The 15,976-nt window shown below is 34.6% G+C and overlaps 1 protein-coding gene across 9 annotated transcripts in view; it reads left to right on the top strand.

Moving 5' to 3' along the window:
• The window catches only part of SLCO1A2 (solute carrier organic anion transporter family member 1A2), a 54,112-nt gene that overhangs the window by 24,586 nt on the left and 13,550 nt on the right, over positions 1–15,976 (top strand). For 7 of the 9 annotated variants that reach the window (XM_043964971.1, XM_043964972.1, XM_043964970.1 and 4 more), the window contains 5 exons: positions 2,934–3,032; positions 5,172–5,381; positions 9,189–9,353; positions 13,267–13,462; positions 15,123–15,288. In XM_043964971.1, coding sequence (XP_043820906.1) covers positions 2,934–3,032; positions 5,172–5,381; positions 9,189–9,353; positions 13,267–13,462; positions 15,123–15,288 — 836 coding nt within the window. The remainder of the gene's footprint in view (positions 1–2,933; positions 3,033–5,171; positions 5,382–9,188; positions 9,354–13,266; positions 13,463–15,122; positions 15,289–15,976) is intronic. The other 2 variants (XM_043964974.1, XM_043964973.1) reach the window with 2 other exon arrangements.

Raw genomic sequence — 15,976 nt, 5'->3', positions numbered from 1 at the left:
GAATGAAAGTTTCTATGGTGACAAGGAAGATTGAGATGCACCCTGAGAAGATGATAGCAAGATCAGGGCTCCTACATCCAAAGCTTCCAAGAAAAATATGAATTGACCTCAGGCCATAGAATTGTTCAAAAGGGACTTTGAAAATAAAGTAAGAGAGGTAGAGGAAAAATGGAAAGAGAAATGAGATAGATGCAGGAAAGTCAAGAAAAATTCAACAGCTTGAAAAGCCAAATTGGTCATATGGAAAAGGAGGTACAAAAGCTTGCTGAAGAAAATAATTGCTTAAAAATTAGAATTGAGCAAATGGAAGCTAATGATTTTGTGAGAAATCAAGACACAATAAATCAAAACCAAAAGAATTTTTAAAAAATAGAAGGGAATGTGAAATATCTCCTTGGAGAAACAACTGACCTGGAAAATAGATCCAGAAGAGATCATTTGAAAATTATTGGACTACCTGGAAACCATGGTCAAAAAAAGAGCTTTGGCATCATCTTCCAAGAAATAGGGGAAATTGTCCTGATATTCCAGAAGCAAAAGGTAAAATAGAAATTAAAAGAATACACCAATCACCTCCTGAAAGAGATCCCAAAATGACAACTTCCAGGAATATTATAGCCAAATTCCAGAGCGCCCAGGTGAAGAAGAAAATATTGTGAGCAGCCAGAAAGAATTTAAGCATTTTGGAGCCACAATAGGGTTTAAACAAGATCTAACAGCTTCTACATTAAAGGATCAGAGGGCATGGAATATGATATTCCAGAGGGCAAAGAAACTGGGATTACAACCAAGAATCACGTACCCAGCAAAACTGAATATAATCTTTCAGGGGGGGAAATGGGAATTCAGTGAAAGAGAGGACTTTCAGGCATTCATTATAAGGGGTGTTATTTGGCTCATACCTATATGGTCTGATGGTTTTCCCTACTTTCTTCAATCTAAGTCTGCATTTTTCAATAAGAAATTCACAATCTGTGCCACAGTCAGCTTCAGGTCTTGTTTTAACTGACTGTATAGTTTCTCCACCTTTGCCTACAAAGTATATAATTAATCTGATTTCTATATTGACCATGTGGTAATGTCCATATGTCACCTTTTGGGTTGTTGAAAAAAAGAGTATTAGCTATGACCAGTGATTTATCTTGACGAAACTCTATTACTCTTTGTCCTGCTTCATTTTGAACTCCAAGACCAAATTGGTCTGTTATTCCAATTATCTTTTGATTTCCTACCTTAGAATTTCAATCTCCTATGATGAATGTGACATCTTTTTTTGGTGTTATTTCGAGAAGATGTTGTAGGTCTTCATAAAACTGATCAACTTTAGCATCAATGTTTGGAACATAAACTTGTATTACTGTGATGTTTGAATAATTTGCCTTGTATACAAACTGATATTCTGTCACTTTTGAGATTATATTCAAGTACGCTTTTCTCAACTTTTTATTGATTATGAGGGCTACCCCATTTCTTTTAAGGGATTCTTGCCCACAAGAGTGTATGTAGTTAATGCCTGAATTAAATTCAGCCATTCCTGTCCATTTAAGTTCACTGACATCCAACGTGTTGATGTTTTTATCTTTCTATCTCCTGTTTGACCACATCCAGCTTACCTTGGTTCATAGATCTTACATTCCAACTTCGTATATAATACTAATTTTTACCGTACTGGACTTTTCTGTCATCACCAGACACATACATAACTGAACTTCCTTTGAACCTTGGCCCAACTACTTCATTATCCCTGGAGTTTGTAGTTGTTCTCTGCTTTTTCCCAATAGCATACTAGACACCTTCTAATCTGAGGGGCTCATCTTCCAATGTCATCTTTTTATCATTTTAGTCCATGGATTTCTTGGCAAAGATCCATTTCTTTCTCCAGTGAATCATCTTTGTGAGAACTCTCCACCATTTCCTTTTCCAGGTCATTTTATAGCTAAGGAAACTGAGGTAAACAGGGTTAATTGACTTGCTCATGGTCACACAACTAGTAAGTGCTTTTGTAAATTTATACATAATCTCTTTTAAAAGGGAATCACTGAAGATAGGATAATAAATAATATGAATCTCTTCAATTTACCATCCTCTTATTTCTTGAAAATAAGTGAATCAAAATAAATGTTATCTTGTTTTTAAATTTAAATTTTGTTTTATGATTCATTATATCCATTAATTTTTTCTGAGGTTATTACTTTGGTCCTGCCTACTTCAACTTTTCTCTTTTTCATTTCAAATCTCTTCACATAGTAATGTTAAAAATTGTTTAGAGGAAATAGATTAGATCTATATGCTGTTATACTTTTTGAGGAATTTATTATATTATGAGATTCAACAGTATCTCTAGCATTTAGCACACTATCTGGCACATTAATAAATAATCAACTCATTGACTTGGTAGGCCTAATTAGAGGGGTTTGGTTATGTAAAGTATTAGAAAGAACTTCATTTATACCAATGGTTCTTTCATAACTTGGTCCCATAAACAAGCTAACAAACACTAACACCTAAAGTTTCAGTGTACAATATAGAACTGTCAGATCATGATGCTGGTTCTTGTGAGAAACTTGTAGAGAAAATCTCCTTATTTTATAAGCATATATTATAGAAATAAATTTCCTAGCTAGATAGATACTGAAGAAAAAAACATTGAGCACAAATTTTTTGTGTACCGAGCTCTGTGCTAGGCAATGATGGAAGTAGAAAACTGGGACAAAAATATTTCTAGCCTCATGGACATTACTATTTAATAGTGGGATATGTCACACACAAAGATAATTATAATACAAATAATCAATTCAAAGAAAAGTAGGGACACATGGAATATATTTAGTTCTTTTAAATCCTTGGAATATGAACTAAATTTATTATAATAGTTACATGTGTTTGCATGTATGTAAGTCCACAGAGAGCTTATGTTTCCCTTTTGTTTTTAGGGTGCTTAGAAACAGGATCTATCATTGGTCCATTGATCGGCTTTTTATTAGGATCATTCTGTGTGAACATGTATGTAGACATTGGATCTGTGAATACAGGTAATATGTATGTGCACACATTAGAAATATAAGATGTCCCAAAAATCTGTATTAACTCTTACTTCCCCTTACTCCTGTAATGATGGCCCTCAGAGACACTGAGCAATTTACATGCTTCATGATTGAGACATGTGGTATGACTTTATTTGCCATTCAATGTATAGCCCACTTGAGGGAAAGGGTCAGCATGATCTCCCTAAACCCAACTCAACTCTATGTAGTTGCTAACAAAAACTTCATATATTGCTAGATGTCTCCCGATAATACTCTTCATCCCCCTATCTCCTTTCCTTTCTCTTTCAGCTAAGTCTGAGCAAGAAGCATTTTCCTGAATCAAGTTCTTGATTTTCACTGAGAAAATTCAGCATCTTGGCCAATCAGAGCATAATGCTTCACTATACTTTAAGACTCAGTTTCCTAAGAAACTGAAAAGACTTCCAGTAAACAATGAAGACTAAACCTCAGCATATACAGCTAATTCATTGCTTTCATTTAATGCTTACTATTTTAAAATCTTGAGGTCTTCATTCTATAGCAGGAGACAGATGGGATGAACTTTTCTCATGGCCACAGTAGATATTTAGGAGGTGGGCTCTCACATACATACATACATACATACATACATACATACATACATATGTATATATACATTTCAAGAACATGCATATAAGATGTTCTGAGTATTCCCATGTGAATCTTATCTCAAAAAAAAACTAGCTTTGCATTTGAATTTAGTTACTTTACATTCTTAGTGTTAAAGTGTAGGTTGTATTTTAAGTGCTGAATTAATTTTAATATAGATGTTGGTGAAGGTTATACATAACTTACCTTTGACCACTACTGCAAGGGAAGAAAGACTAAGGAAAGGAGAGTCACTTGAGCCAACAGATTTCTGACATTGGAGTTATGAGGGCTTATGGAGAATAGAAATAGGAAACTATCACTAGGAAAAAAACATGAGGGGCAGCTAGGTGGCGCAGTAGATAAAGCACCGGCCCTGGATTCAGGAGTACCTGAGTTCAAATCCGACCTCAGACACTTGACACTTACTAGCTGTGTGACCCTGGGCAAGTCACTTAACCCCCATAGCCCCACAAAAAAAAAAGAAAAAAAAAAAAGAAAACATGAAAGATGTTGGAAGTGGCTGCTGAAAGGAATCATAAGCTATGAGGAACTGTGAGAACATTCCCAAGCTAGACGTGATGGGATGATGGTGCCATATGAACTGAACAAAATCTGTACTGATACTCAGACATGAGTAGGAAGAGATGCTGACATCCCTTTTGGGAAAGAGGTGAATGTATTATGGGCTACCTATTTATTTTAACACCTCCATTTCTCTCTGGAACAGGCTCAGGAAATTTTTCTTCTGAATGCTCACATTTACTTCTAAACTATTATAAGTGATAAAATCGTATGTCAACAAATATCCAAACTGTCTGTCTTATTTGAGTTAATGCTTAAATGCAAACATAAAATAGAGAGGGGAAAAGAGTTCTTTTTACCAAAATGAGAGCTTTTATGCTGGAGCTGAATTTGGAAATTGGATATAAATGGAGGGTAAACTGGGAGGGGGGCTAGTGTTACACCTTAATAAGTCCAGCAAAAGTAAGATTTTTTTGTTTAGTTTAATGAATAAAATTAATATCTTTTATAATTTAATATTTAATATATGTTCTCTTAAAAAATTATTTGAGTGTTGTATGATGTATAAAACTAAGTTATTTCTTACTTGGTGCTAATGAATTAGAATTTTTCCTTCAATTAAACTTAGAATTATTCAGAAATAATTTAAAATTTGTACTCAAATACTCAGATGGCTCTCTTTTCTCCTTGATGTGGGTGTTCCTTCCAATGATGCAGAGCTCAAACTCTCCATGGCTGCTCATTCTGTCTACTTTCTCTCTATTCCACATTTTGAAATGCCATTAAATATAGCATTTTATTTGATATGGAATATGAAGAAATTAGCTTGTTGCTAAATTTTATTGCTTAAATATAAAGCTAAAAATTAGAAGGTAAAAGTTTCATGAGTACTTCCTAAATTATCTTTTTGTATTTTATTAGATCTAAAGATCTACCAAATAATATAAAGTATGGAATTCAGAGTTAATTTGAACTATAATTATTGATTTTCAGATGATCTGATCATAACTCCTGCTGACACACGGTGGGTTGGCGCATGGTGGCTCGGTTTATTAGTATGTGCAGGAGCGAATGTGCTCTCTGGAGTTCCATTTCTCTTCTTGCCCAAATCTCTTCCAAAGATAGGATTAGAAACTAATATGGATATTATAGAAGAAAATGAGAGAAATGAAACCAAAGCAGAAAAGAGAGACATCACTATAGGTAAGTAAACAAAAAATAATTTAAACATTTAAAATGTATTTCTTACTTTTTCTATTTATTTTATGCCTAATGTCAACATATATCTAATATAATTTATCTATCAATATTGTTTTAAGTTGGCTAATTATCATCAATAATAATTCTTCAATAAATTATTTAACAACTTAATAATGATTCTTTTAGTGAATTTTTTTTTATTTTTAAAATTTTTTTTTATTTTTAAAAGATCTTTGGTTTTCTTGATAGAACTTTGGGTGATAAAATTTCTTTAACCAATGAAGATCAACATCTGTTCTTCAATTTACAGTATTGCCTAGGGCACTGAGAAGTTAAGTGACTTGCCCAGGCTGACAAACAATATGTGTTAGAAATAAGATTTTAATTTCATTATTCCTGACTTCAAGAACAGCTCCCTGGCAACTATACTATGCTGCCTCTTGTATAAACTACTAAAGTAGAATAAATTAAATTCCTTTAGATACTTCAGTTCTGATTCTAATTCCCCTTGGTTAAGCATCATGACTAGAAAATGGAGTGTTCATTTTAAAGAAATATAATGGTTAATAGAGTCATTATTATCCCATACACAAATTACCAATTTTCAAAGAATTATAATTCTGGTCATTATTTAATCTTTACTTGATGTCTCAGAAGCAAATTAGGTTCTTACAATGTCTCAGTTCTTTGATGAATGGGTGCAAATATATTGAATAATAGAGATTCCAAGTTCATATATTTTCCCTTTTTTATCCAGACATGATTTCATCACTGCGGGAAACTAATGGTATGGAAAAATCTCACCACAGATGAAAATGCCTATAATTTAATTTATAGCACTAAGAGAGTTATCGAGATCACAGAAACACCCTAAGTTGTAATATATGTTAGATGCAAGATCTGAATATGGGTCTTCTTGACTCCAGTGCTGGCCTTTATCTACCCTACTATGCTGCCATTGAAACTATTATCTCAAATTAATGAATTACACTTTCACAATAAGTCAGAGCATTAAGGGGAATGATTGTGACTGGAATCTGTCACTCAGTTTTCAAAGGAAATTAACTTACTCTAAAATGACCTCAAACACACTCCTCTGTGCAAAGTATGAGCAACAAAGACCTTCCCTCATAACACATAGCAAAGTTCTGGGCACATAGTAGGTGTACATTAAGTGCTTAGGGACTTGACTAAAGAAATCTGATCATCATGTTAATTGTCCTAACATCATCTACTTACAATCCTTGCTGAAGATTCATTTTAACAGCAAACAAGAATAAAGTTCTGGTGGTAGAATATCAGGCCCCAACCCTGAGCAAGTCACTTAACCCCCATTGCCCCCCCCACACAAAAAAAAATAATAAATAAATAAACAAATAAATAAATAAATAGAAATTTAAAAAAGAATATCAGGCACCAAGATGGTTAAGAGAAAATGAAAGAGAGGAGAGAAGGGAAGAGTTGCAACAACATATGATAATTTTCTTGCTCTTTCTATTTTTTATGTGTGGTATCATTCATTAAGTCAAAAAGTATTGATAGGGACAGCTAGGTGGCACAGTGGATAAAGCACTGGCCCTGAATTCAGGAGTACCTGAGTTCAGGTCCATCCTCAGAGACTTGACACTTATTAGTTGTGAGACCCTGGGCAGGTCACTTAACCCTCGTTGCCCTGAAAAAAAAGTACTGATAATAAATCTATTAATTTCTGGGTAGTGAAAGGATAGCACTACAAAGACCACCTAAACTTCAAGCTTGCCCTCTCCTTGAGTGTCTCTGAGAATAAAAATATCTTCCCTTCAACTAGGATGCCAAAATTCAACAGACAGGAAGGAGATGAAGTTTGCAGCAGTGACATGGATAAATATGGCAAGGATGAAAGCAATATTTGAAGAAGTGGTAGACATTTATGAGCTGGGCATATTAACCATGTTTCAATCTCTCTGATAAATCATAATTTCCATGAAACTGAATTCCCTCAATTCTGGGTTATAAACATTCCATTTGGCTCCCATGTCCTCTCTTCAGGCCCATAGTCCAACTAGTTCACCAGGTGTGGAAGCTACAATTCTGTCACTTGAGTCTACAATTTCCTGGATGATTGCCCATCTACAATTAAATTGGAGTGAATACAGATTTGCTGGCTCTAGATCAGGGAGGTAAACTCATTGAAACCCTGAGAAGAATAATAGACAATAATCCATAGGGCTCACCAAATAAGTGATGGAAAGGGGCCTTTCACTCAATCCACTTGTTTCAGGAAAAGTCTACCAATCTACAATTAATGGGAAAATAGCCAAACTGATCTTTGACACATGAAGCCTCCTAAGTGTGCTGATACCAATGTATCATTTAAATGCTATTTTGACTGCTCACAAGTTACAAATTGGCCTAGGCTAGGATCCTGATCAGGGCAGAGGACAGCAGAATTATCCCTTCTCTAGTCCTGGACACTATGTTTTATTTTCTTCTAATCCAAGCTAAAATAACAATCGCTTTCTTGACTGTCAGCACACAGAAACTGAATTCTTCTCTATAATTTTCATGCATTGCTCTCTCTGGGACCAAGAAGAACTAGAGTCTAATTCTTTCCCGATGCAATGGTCCTTCAAATATTAAAGACAGCCTTTTTCTAGGATAAATATCCCCATTTCCTTCAACTGGCTCCACAAATGTACATAATGTCTCACAAGGAGGAGAGCATAGTGTAATGGAAGGAATACTGCTTTTGGAGATAAGTAATATGGATTCAATTCTTGTAATTCTACTTATTATCTACTCCTGTGACCTCGGGCAAATCATTTAACTTCTCTTGGCTTCAGTTTCTCAAACTGTAAAATAAGAGAGTAGGATGGGATTACCTTCAGAGGTCCCTTCCATCTCTCAATCTATGATCCTCATTTCAAAGTCTATCATTATCTAGGGTGCTTTCATCTGTACACTCTCTAGCTTTTCAACAGCTTTCCTCAAATGGGAACTATTACTGAAAGAAGTCATGAGAAAAGAATCCTAGAGAAAAGAGTGTTGTGGAAATGACATACCAAGATAGAAAGTCAGAATCAAGGCAAAGTTGAGCCAAAAATCAACTAGAATGCTCAAATTTAAGAGACAACATGGAAAAAAAGGAAATGAAGTTTGTAGCAGTGGCTGTAAAGGTGTATATATATATATGAAATACTGCAGGATAAAAGCAATATTTAGAGAACTAGTAGATATCTGTGAAATAACTATTACCCTCTATGCAGCCTTCTTGGCCAAGAGCATATTCCTTTTACATGCCAATCACACTTCCTCCTTCTTTGGGAGACTCAGCAATGAGAGTGGACCAAACTCTTCCATAAGAATTTAACTGATCTTTGTAATGTTGTTTTACCTAACACTGTGTTAACAGCAAAATAATAACAGTAAAATGTATGTCCAGATGTCAGTGTTAGTGTTTTTATTTCTCTTAAATTCCTCTGAGGATTTGATTTCTTTTACAACATTATTATCTTAAACAGAAAAAAAATAGAATATTCCTAAAGCACAGGGGGTTTTGTAATAATAATACTTTCGATAATACTATCACTTGAGAGCCTACCAAGCTTTTTTCCTTTTTACTAATACCTGACAAAATACATGTTCCATAAGGAATAGATTTCAAGAGAGGAGGAGGAAAGAGTAATCAGAAAGCATGTGAGTACACACACACACACACACACACACACACACGGTCATATTTCAATTTCCTGCTCTTATATTTACTATTTAATCATACAATAAAGGAAGCAGATAGTCCATAATCTGTTGTGATTTTTTATTTCATTTCAGATTTCTTACCATTAATGAAAAGTCTTTTTTGCAATCGAATTTATGTATTATTCTTGGTCACAAGTATATTGCAATTCAATGCTTTCATCATTATGTTCTCTTTCCTGCCCAAGTATATGGAACAGCAATATGGCATATCTGCCTCAGAGGCAATCTTCCTAATGGGTATGTGAACTTCTATCTATAAGCTGATTTTTATATAAAGTATTGTAAAATATAACAAAATGAGCCCAGGAAAAAAACCCAGATAAAAGACTCATGGGCTATTTTCACCTCTGGTACCCAACATTTCACCTCTACCAGGTAAGTGAATGGGAAATAAAAAGGAAGCAAAGACTCCAGAAGCCGTGTCCTAGGGAACACAAGCTTTCTACTTCATCTCTCCTATAGGTCTCCTTCTTAGTAAGACTTCATAAATGGAACATGGACTCAGTCAAAATGCTGGAATGAAAGTATATGTTATGCTTACCTTTATAACCTTATTTACTCTTCTGGAAATGAATGAGGTGGCTGTAGGAGTAAGTTTGGTGACAGACAGTGAGGAGTAGTGCTAAGAATGTTGAATTTGAGTCATTAAGGACTGGGTTTGAATCCTGTTACTCACTACACTACCTTTGTGACCTTGGACAAGGTAAACCTCCCTAGGCTTCAGTTTCCTAAACTGTAAAGGTAAGGGGTTGGGACTGAATCATCTTTAAGATCTATGATCTTATGACATTCTACCCATCCTTAAAGGTTCTGATAAAATACCATCTCCACCAGGAGGACCCCTGATATACCTGATCAGAACTGAACTCTTCCTCCTTTGAAGTGGTATGCTACTTTTTATGTCACATTACCCTTTTATCTCTTGTTCTTATTCATATCTACCACTCTGCTTATCACAGGGCTTTGCACCTAGCAGGTCTTTAATAAATACAAGGTATACCAAAAGTCTTAGTGTGGTTTTAAGCTTTGACTTACAGGATAACCCCCAGATAAGAGGCTCACTGGCTTTAGCTGAAAACTACACTAAGACTGTTGGGACATTTGTACTTGTAAAATGAATGTCTTCCCTCCTCTTCCTCTATCTCCATTGTCCATTTCATCCTTTAAACCACTGCCTGAATGATTTCATAGAACGAAAAATTTTAAAGTATGAAAGAACCTTACAGGTCATCTAGCACATCATATTCATTTTAAAGTTGAGTAAGCCAAAGCTCAAAGAGGTTAATTTTCTTGCTCAAGGCCATACAGCTAACAAATGTCTGAGCAAAAATTTCTCCAGATCCAGTTACATGATCCCACAGTGCCAGCAAACTTCTGGCATATCACCCCTTTGCTTAAATTAGATAGACATGGGTTATTTATTTTAAAAAGCACTCCCAAATGTTCATTCCTAGATATACACTCAAACCTTTAATCCTATTCTTCACACTGCTCAATCTTTCCTTGCTAATTTGAAGGTTCATGCTTTGTTTCTATTTTGTAACCTTTATGCCTGAAACCAAAAAAACCTCTCCTGATTTTAATTAGCGCCTTATTATCTCATTTTTATCTTACTGGTTCATGTTCTTCATTTGTATGTTCGTAAAAATAAGAAAGGGAATGGATCCATTGCATGTAATTTTTTAAAATTTAACAGTGACAGAAAGGAGAAAAATGTGGTAACTAGATCACAAAAGATGGGTCAAGGGCAGCTAGGTGGATAGAGCACCGGCCCTGGAGTCAGGAGTACCTGAGTTCAAATCCAGCCTCAGACACTTAACACTTACTAGCTATATGACCCTGGGCAAGTCACTTAACCCCAATTGCCTCACTAAAAAAAAAAAAAAAGATGGGTCAAGGGATGACTTTTAACAATTATGGGGGCTAGGTATGTTTCTAAATGAATGAAATGAAACAAGTAAAGACAGAAAGGCTAATGATGGATACAAGTGGCATGATTGCTGGATCCAGGATCTAGAGTAAGAAGAAGAAAATAGAATCCATGACAAAAAAGAATACTAGCCTTAGTAAGAGTAGATAAAAAAAAGTTTTGTGTCCTGGAGGAGAGAAAATTGTTGATGGTGCTGAAATGTTCTGAAGAGTGGAAGAGAAAGAATGAAAGTCCTTGATAAAAGTTTTGGGAAGGGAAATTTGGAATGAGGAAGAAGAGAAGAGAAGAGAAGAATAGATGCACTGGGGAATAAGAGAGTCAATAGAGATCAAGTTTAAGGATTATCAAGTTGTAGTGAGGGTCTAGTTGAGTTTATGTAATATAAATATATAATAAGTTATGTGAGTTCACTTTAATTATCTTCTCTTTCAATGCTCAGTAGTACTGGAGCAAGGCCATAGAAATTGTATGATGGAAGTCAACTAGGGCTGAAAATCTACAGGTCTGTAATAGTTAAAGTTCAAAAGAACAAGGAGTTCTAAGAAAGGACATAGTGAAATAATTAAACAACCATGGAATTAAGGCTGGGTTTGGGAGCAAGCGAAGCCAGAGTAGAAGAGATAGACTGAGAAAATAGGGATGGGTCAAGACATTAAATGTCATGATAAGGGCAAAAAATAAGCTTGGCATAAATGAAATGATAGGAGGCTATTATTGGGCAGGAGAATTTTGAAGTTCTAGATTATAGATGTGGTACAATTCTAAGAGGAAGTGAGGTGTAGCAATGCTGGCATGTGGCTGTCAGGGATTAATCAGGAGAGTCTGATCAATTTTATGATTTGTTTGAGAATTGATCAATAAAAATGTTGAACTTCCTCAATGAAAGGGTGAGCATGGGACAAAAGGAAGCCTGTGGACCAAATATTAAAGTAATAGAAAGGTGGAAGAGTAACCCAAATATCCTTAGACTATGGTAATTATAGTAGACAATAGCATAGGATGGTGTGAATGGTTGCTCTCTATAATAGCTACTTCCTGAACCATTTCCGCTTCTTGTTCTCACATCAAGTCTAGTATTCCCTAAAACAAGTCTTATATCTCCATTTTCCTAACATCCTTATAAAAGTTCCTAAATCTATTTTCTACCTTAATCTACAACCCTCCCTCTACATACATATGCACATGCCATAGGTAGTGTTCATGCATGCCAGTATATGCAAACATATATACAAAGACACATACACACACTTCCCAACTAAACAACACAGGAATCTATAACCCCTAGACTCACTGGCACTGCACAACTAACTAGTTCATTAAGATTACATGAATAAGGGGCAGCTAGGTGGCGCAGTGGATAAAAGCACCAGTCCTGGATTCAGGAGGACCTGAGTTCAATCCAGCCTCAGACACTTGACACTTACTAGTTGTATGACCTTGGGCAAGTCACTTAACCCCCATTGCCCTACAAAAAAACAAAACAAAACAAAAAGATTACATGAATACTTGTCCAAATTTATGTCCAATTCTTATATTTGTCTTTCTTTTTCTATATACTCATGATAGCTGAGATTTAAATGAATATTCTTCTAACTTTGGTCCCCAGAGACAAACCTTGATGTAACTAAAATCAGTTACTTAGCTCTGAAAATCATATCCAATTCCATTTCAAATCAAAATTCCCTTAAGAAGGTGAATTATGATGTATAATAGAGTAAATAATTTTAGTCTTGTTTCAAGGTTTCCTCTTCTATTTTCCACACTGGAGTTGGTTGAAATTAATGACTATACTTTGAAATTTTGTACTGCTTTAAGAAAGCCAATCAGCACATATCTATATTACCTACTCTACTTGCCATTTTGTTAAAAGCTATCAGGGATGGGAGTAAAGGTACAAAAGTAGTTTAAGACAGGATTGATTAATGGTTGACAAGATGCTTGCCACCAAATGTTATTGTATGATTCTCCCAGGTTGAACAAAAAAGATATCTTAAAAAATCATTTAACTATATTTTTTCAAGCCCATACCTCTCTAAAGTAGGTATAGAGGTGGTGAAATAAATAACATCAACTATCCATAATTTTTGCTAAACCTAAAATACTAATTACCTGGGGCAAGCAGAACAACAATGAGTTCTAAGGTTCAATGATTATAAGATTATAAATGTGCTCCTTTCCTGAGATGCTGTCTGTAAACTTAAATATTATTTGTTTTTATAGGTATTTATAACTTGCCTCCAATATGCTTTGGATATTTAGCTGGTGGTTTTATTATGAAGAAGTTCAAGATAAATATGAAGCAAGCTGCTTATATAGCATTTTGTATGTCTTTATTGGACTATTTTTTGAACATGTTATGTTTTTTAACAGTATGTGATAATTCTCCAGTTGCGGGCCTAACTGTCTCTTATGAAGGGTATGTTCACTTCAATTTGACATTTTCCCCTAAAAATACCAATTCAGGTTTGAGGCATAATTTCTTCCCATAAACAAAAATCAAATAATCCTTTTGTATCTATTAAAAGATTATTTTCTTTTTGAATTATTTATTTTTACCGCATTTTTTCATCATTTTATCATTCTCAATCCATCTATGCACACTAACATGGTTTGATCAGATAAGTCTAGATGATCAGCAATAAATGAAATAGGGTAGAAGTTGTGATCTTGGACACAGAGAAAATGTATTTGTTCCTCTGTGTGTATTAGACTGAATTGTAAAATCTACAAGACTGAGCTATCAGTCAGAAGATATGGGCTCTAATAATAATAGTTTCACAACTTAATAGTGGTATAACCTGGAGCATATCACTTCTGTAATCTGTAAAATGAGAGGGTTAAACTAAATAACATCAATTATTTTAGAGTTCCATAATTCTATGATTTCAAGACTATAGGGCCACCCACCTTCTGACTCTCCCATCTTAGGTCTGGTTCCTTAGAGTAAATAAAAATGCTGAAAATAATCAACAATACTTTTACAGTAATACATTAATATTTTAGGTGACAGAATTATATAATAAAAAGAATGCTGATGAATTAGTAGATAGTCTGAAGTACCATCTCTGAAAATATCTGTGTTACATTGCTGATCACTTAGCCATTCTGAATATACATTTCCCATTTATAAACTGGTAATAATGATACCCTTATCAGGTTGCTGCAAGAAAATTATTTTATCAATTATCAAGATATGAATGTAATCAGGGATCAAAAGCCCATAAGACTCTCTTTATTGGTGGAAATTAGATTACTCAATATCATGCTGTAATGATTGGAATGACACCACCTGCTGGAGACTTACTGTAGAAAAGTTCCACCATGAAAGGAAGGTCTTTGAGGGCAAGAACATGCGTCTTTTCTTTGGCATCAGGAAGTGACGTTGGCTAGTGGGAGGAAGAAGGAAGAGACTGGCACTCTGTCTCGCTCTCTTTCCTTTGGACTCTGGTGGAGAGCGGAGCTAAAAATGTGCTCTCCCTTTAATAGACAGGAATGTAGGCCTTTTCTTTCTCTCTTTACCAAATTCTTATTCTCCTTAATAAATGCTTAAAAGCCTAACTCTTGCTAAAGCTTATAATTTATTGGAAACTACTCATTAGATATTTTAGACAGAACAGCTGGAATTTTAGCCCTTAACAATGCTTTCATGACTTTGGGACAAAAGAGATTCTAAGTATTCCTGTCTCTAGCTTCAAGAGTGAAGGTATGCAGTTCTTCATTTTCTTCAAGGAGAAGTCTATAACAGGAGAGGAAAATGCTAGGAAGAAGTTGACATGTAGAGGAGCCAGCACCTCCATTAGGTCCTTATAACCAACTTGCCACAAGAGAGATTATGAAGAATTTCTCCTTGGGTGAGAAATGAGCCTATCTTCCAAACTCTCACCAACTCTTCCCCCCAAGCAGCCACAGAGAATCGAGTAATATATACTATGAAATGCTATTATTATCTGTGTGCTAGATGTCCTAACATCAATGTTTGCTTTAAGCATTTTAAAGGAAAAGGGAAAGAAGTATGATCTTTATTAAAATTGTTTTATAATTCTGATATACTTTTCATTATTTTAAATCATTTACAGAATTCAACAAAACATGTATATGGAAAGAAATGTACTGGCTGACTGCAACATTGACTGCAATTGTCAAGACAAAATATGGGACCCTGTGTGTGGAGATAATAATTTATCTTATATGTCAGCTTGTCTTGCTGGTTGTGAAGCATACTTTGGAACAGGGGTGAATATGGTAATAAATAGAAATTCTTTATGGAAGTTGTGAACTTGATTTGAAAACTTAGCCTAGATATAATTTTGGTGTCATAAATTATAATTTCCAAATTTTCCTTAAAATATAAATTAACACTTTATATACATTTGCAGGGAGAAATAGTCAATGTCTATATACTTGATTTGCTTTTTTGCCTCCTACTCTTTACTGGACCAAAATCAAAACAATTCCACTACAGCTAAAACCAAATATGCCCTAGCAAAACAAAGTGTAACATTTAGAGAATTATCCAGATAATTAGGTTCCTCCCCCCGCAAAAAGAGAATGCCAACCCTAAATATTAAACCCTGAAATATTTATATAACTGAAGTAAATGTAAGGGTATAGAAATGTAATTATATGGATAAGTTGTTTTTATTTATTCCCCTTTTGAAAAATGAATTCAAACTCATTGCAAAGACAATTAAATTGGCTGCCATTTTGTTGTTGTTTTTACAATCAAAGTTGTGATTGTGTAAACAATACTAAATGTAGACTCTGAATCTATGTTCAGAGAAAAGTTTTCAGACTACCCTAGTAGAAGTTGTAGTCATCCTTAAAAATTAATTATGCTTTTAAAATGCAGGCATATTGTGTGTGGTAAAATGTGACTATTTTGAGTGAAGACTTCACAAATGCTTATTTTTCCAAATAGATATAAATGTTA

This window comes from Dromiciops gliroides, chromosome 5 (genome assembly GCF_019393635.1).
Source record: "Dromiciops gliroides isolate mDroGli1 chromosome 5, mDroGli1.pri, whole genome shotgun sequence".
Classification (NCBI taxonomy): domain Eukaryota; kingdom Metazoa; phylum Chordata; class Mammalia; order Microbiotheria; family Microbiotheriidae; genus Dromiciops; species Dromiciops gliroides.
The sequence above is the reverse complement of the archived record's forward strand: the minus strand, read 5'-3'. Positions and strand labels throughout refer to the sequence as shown.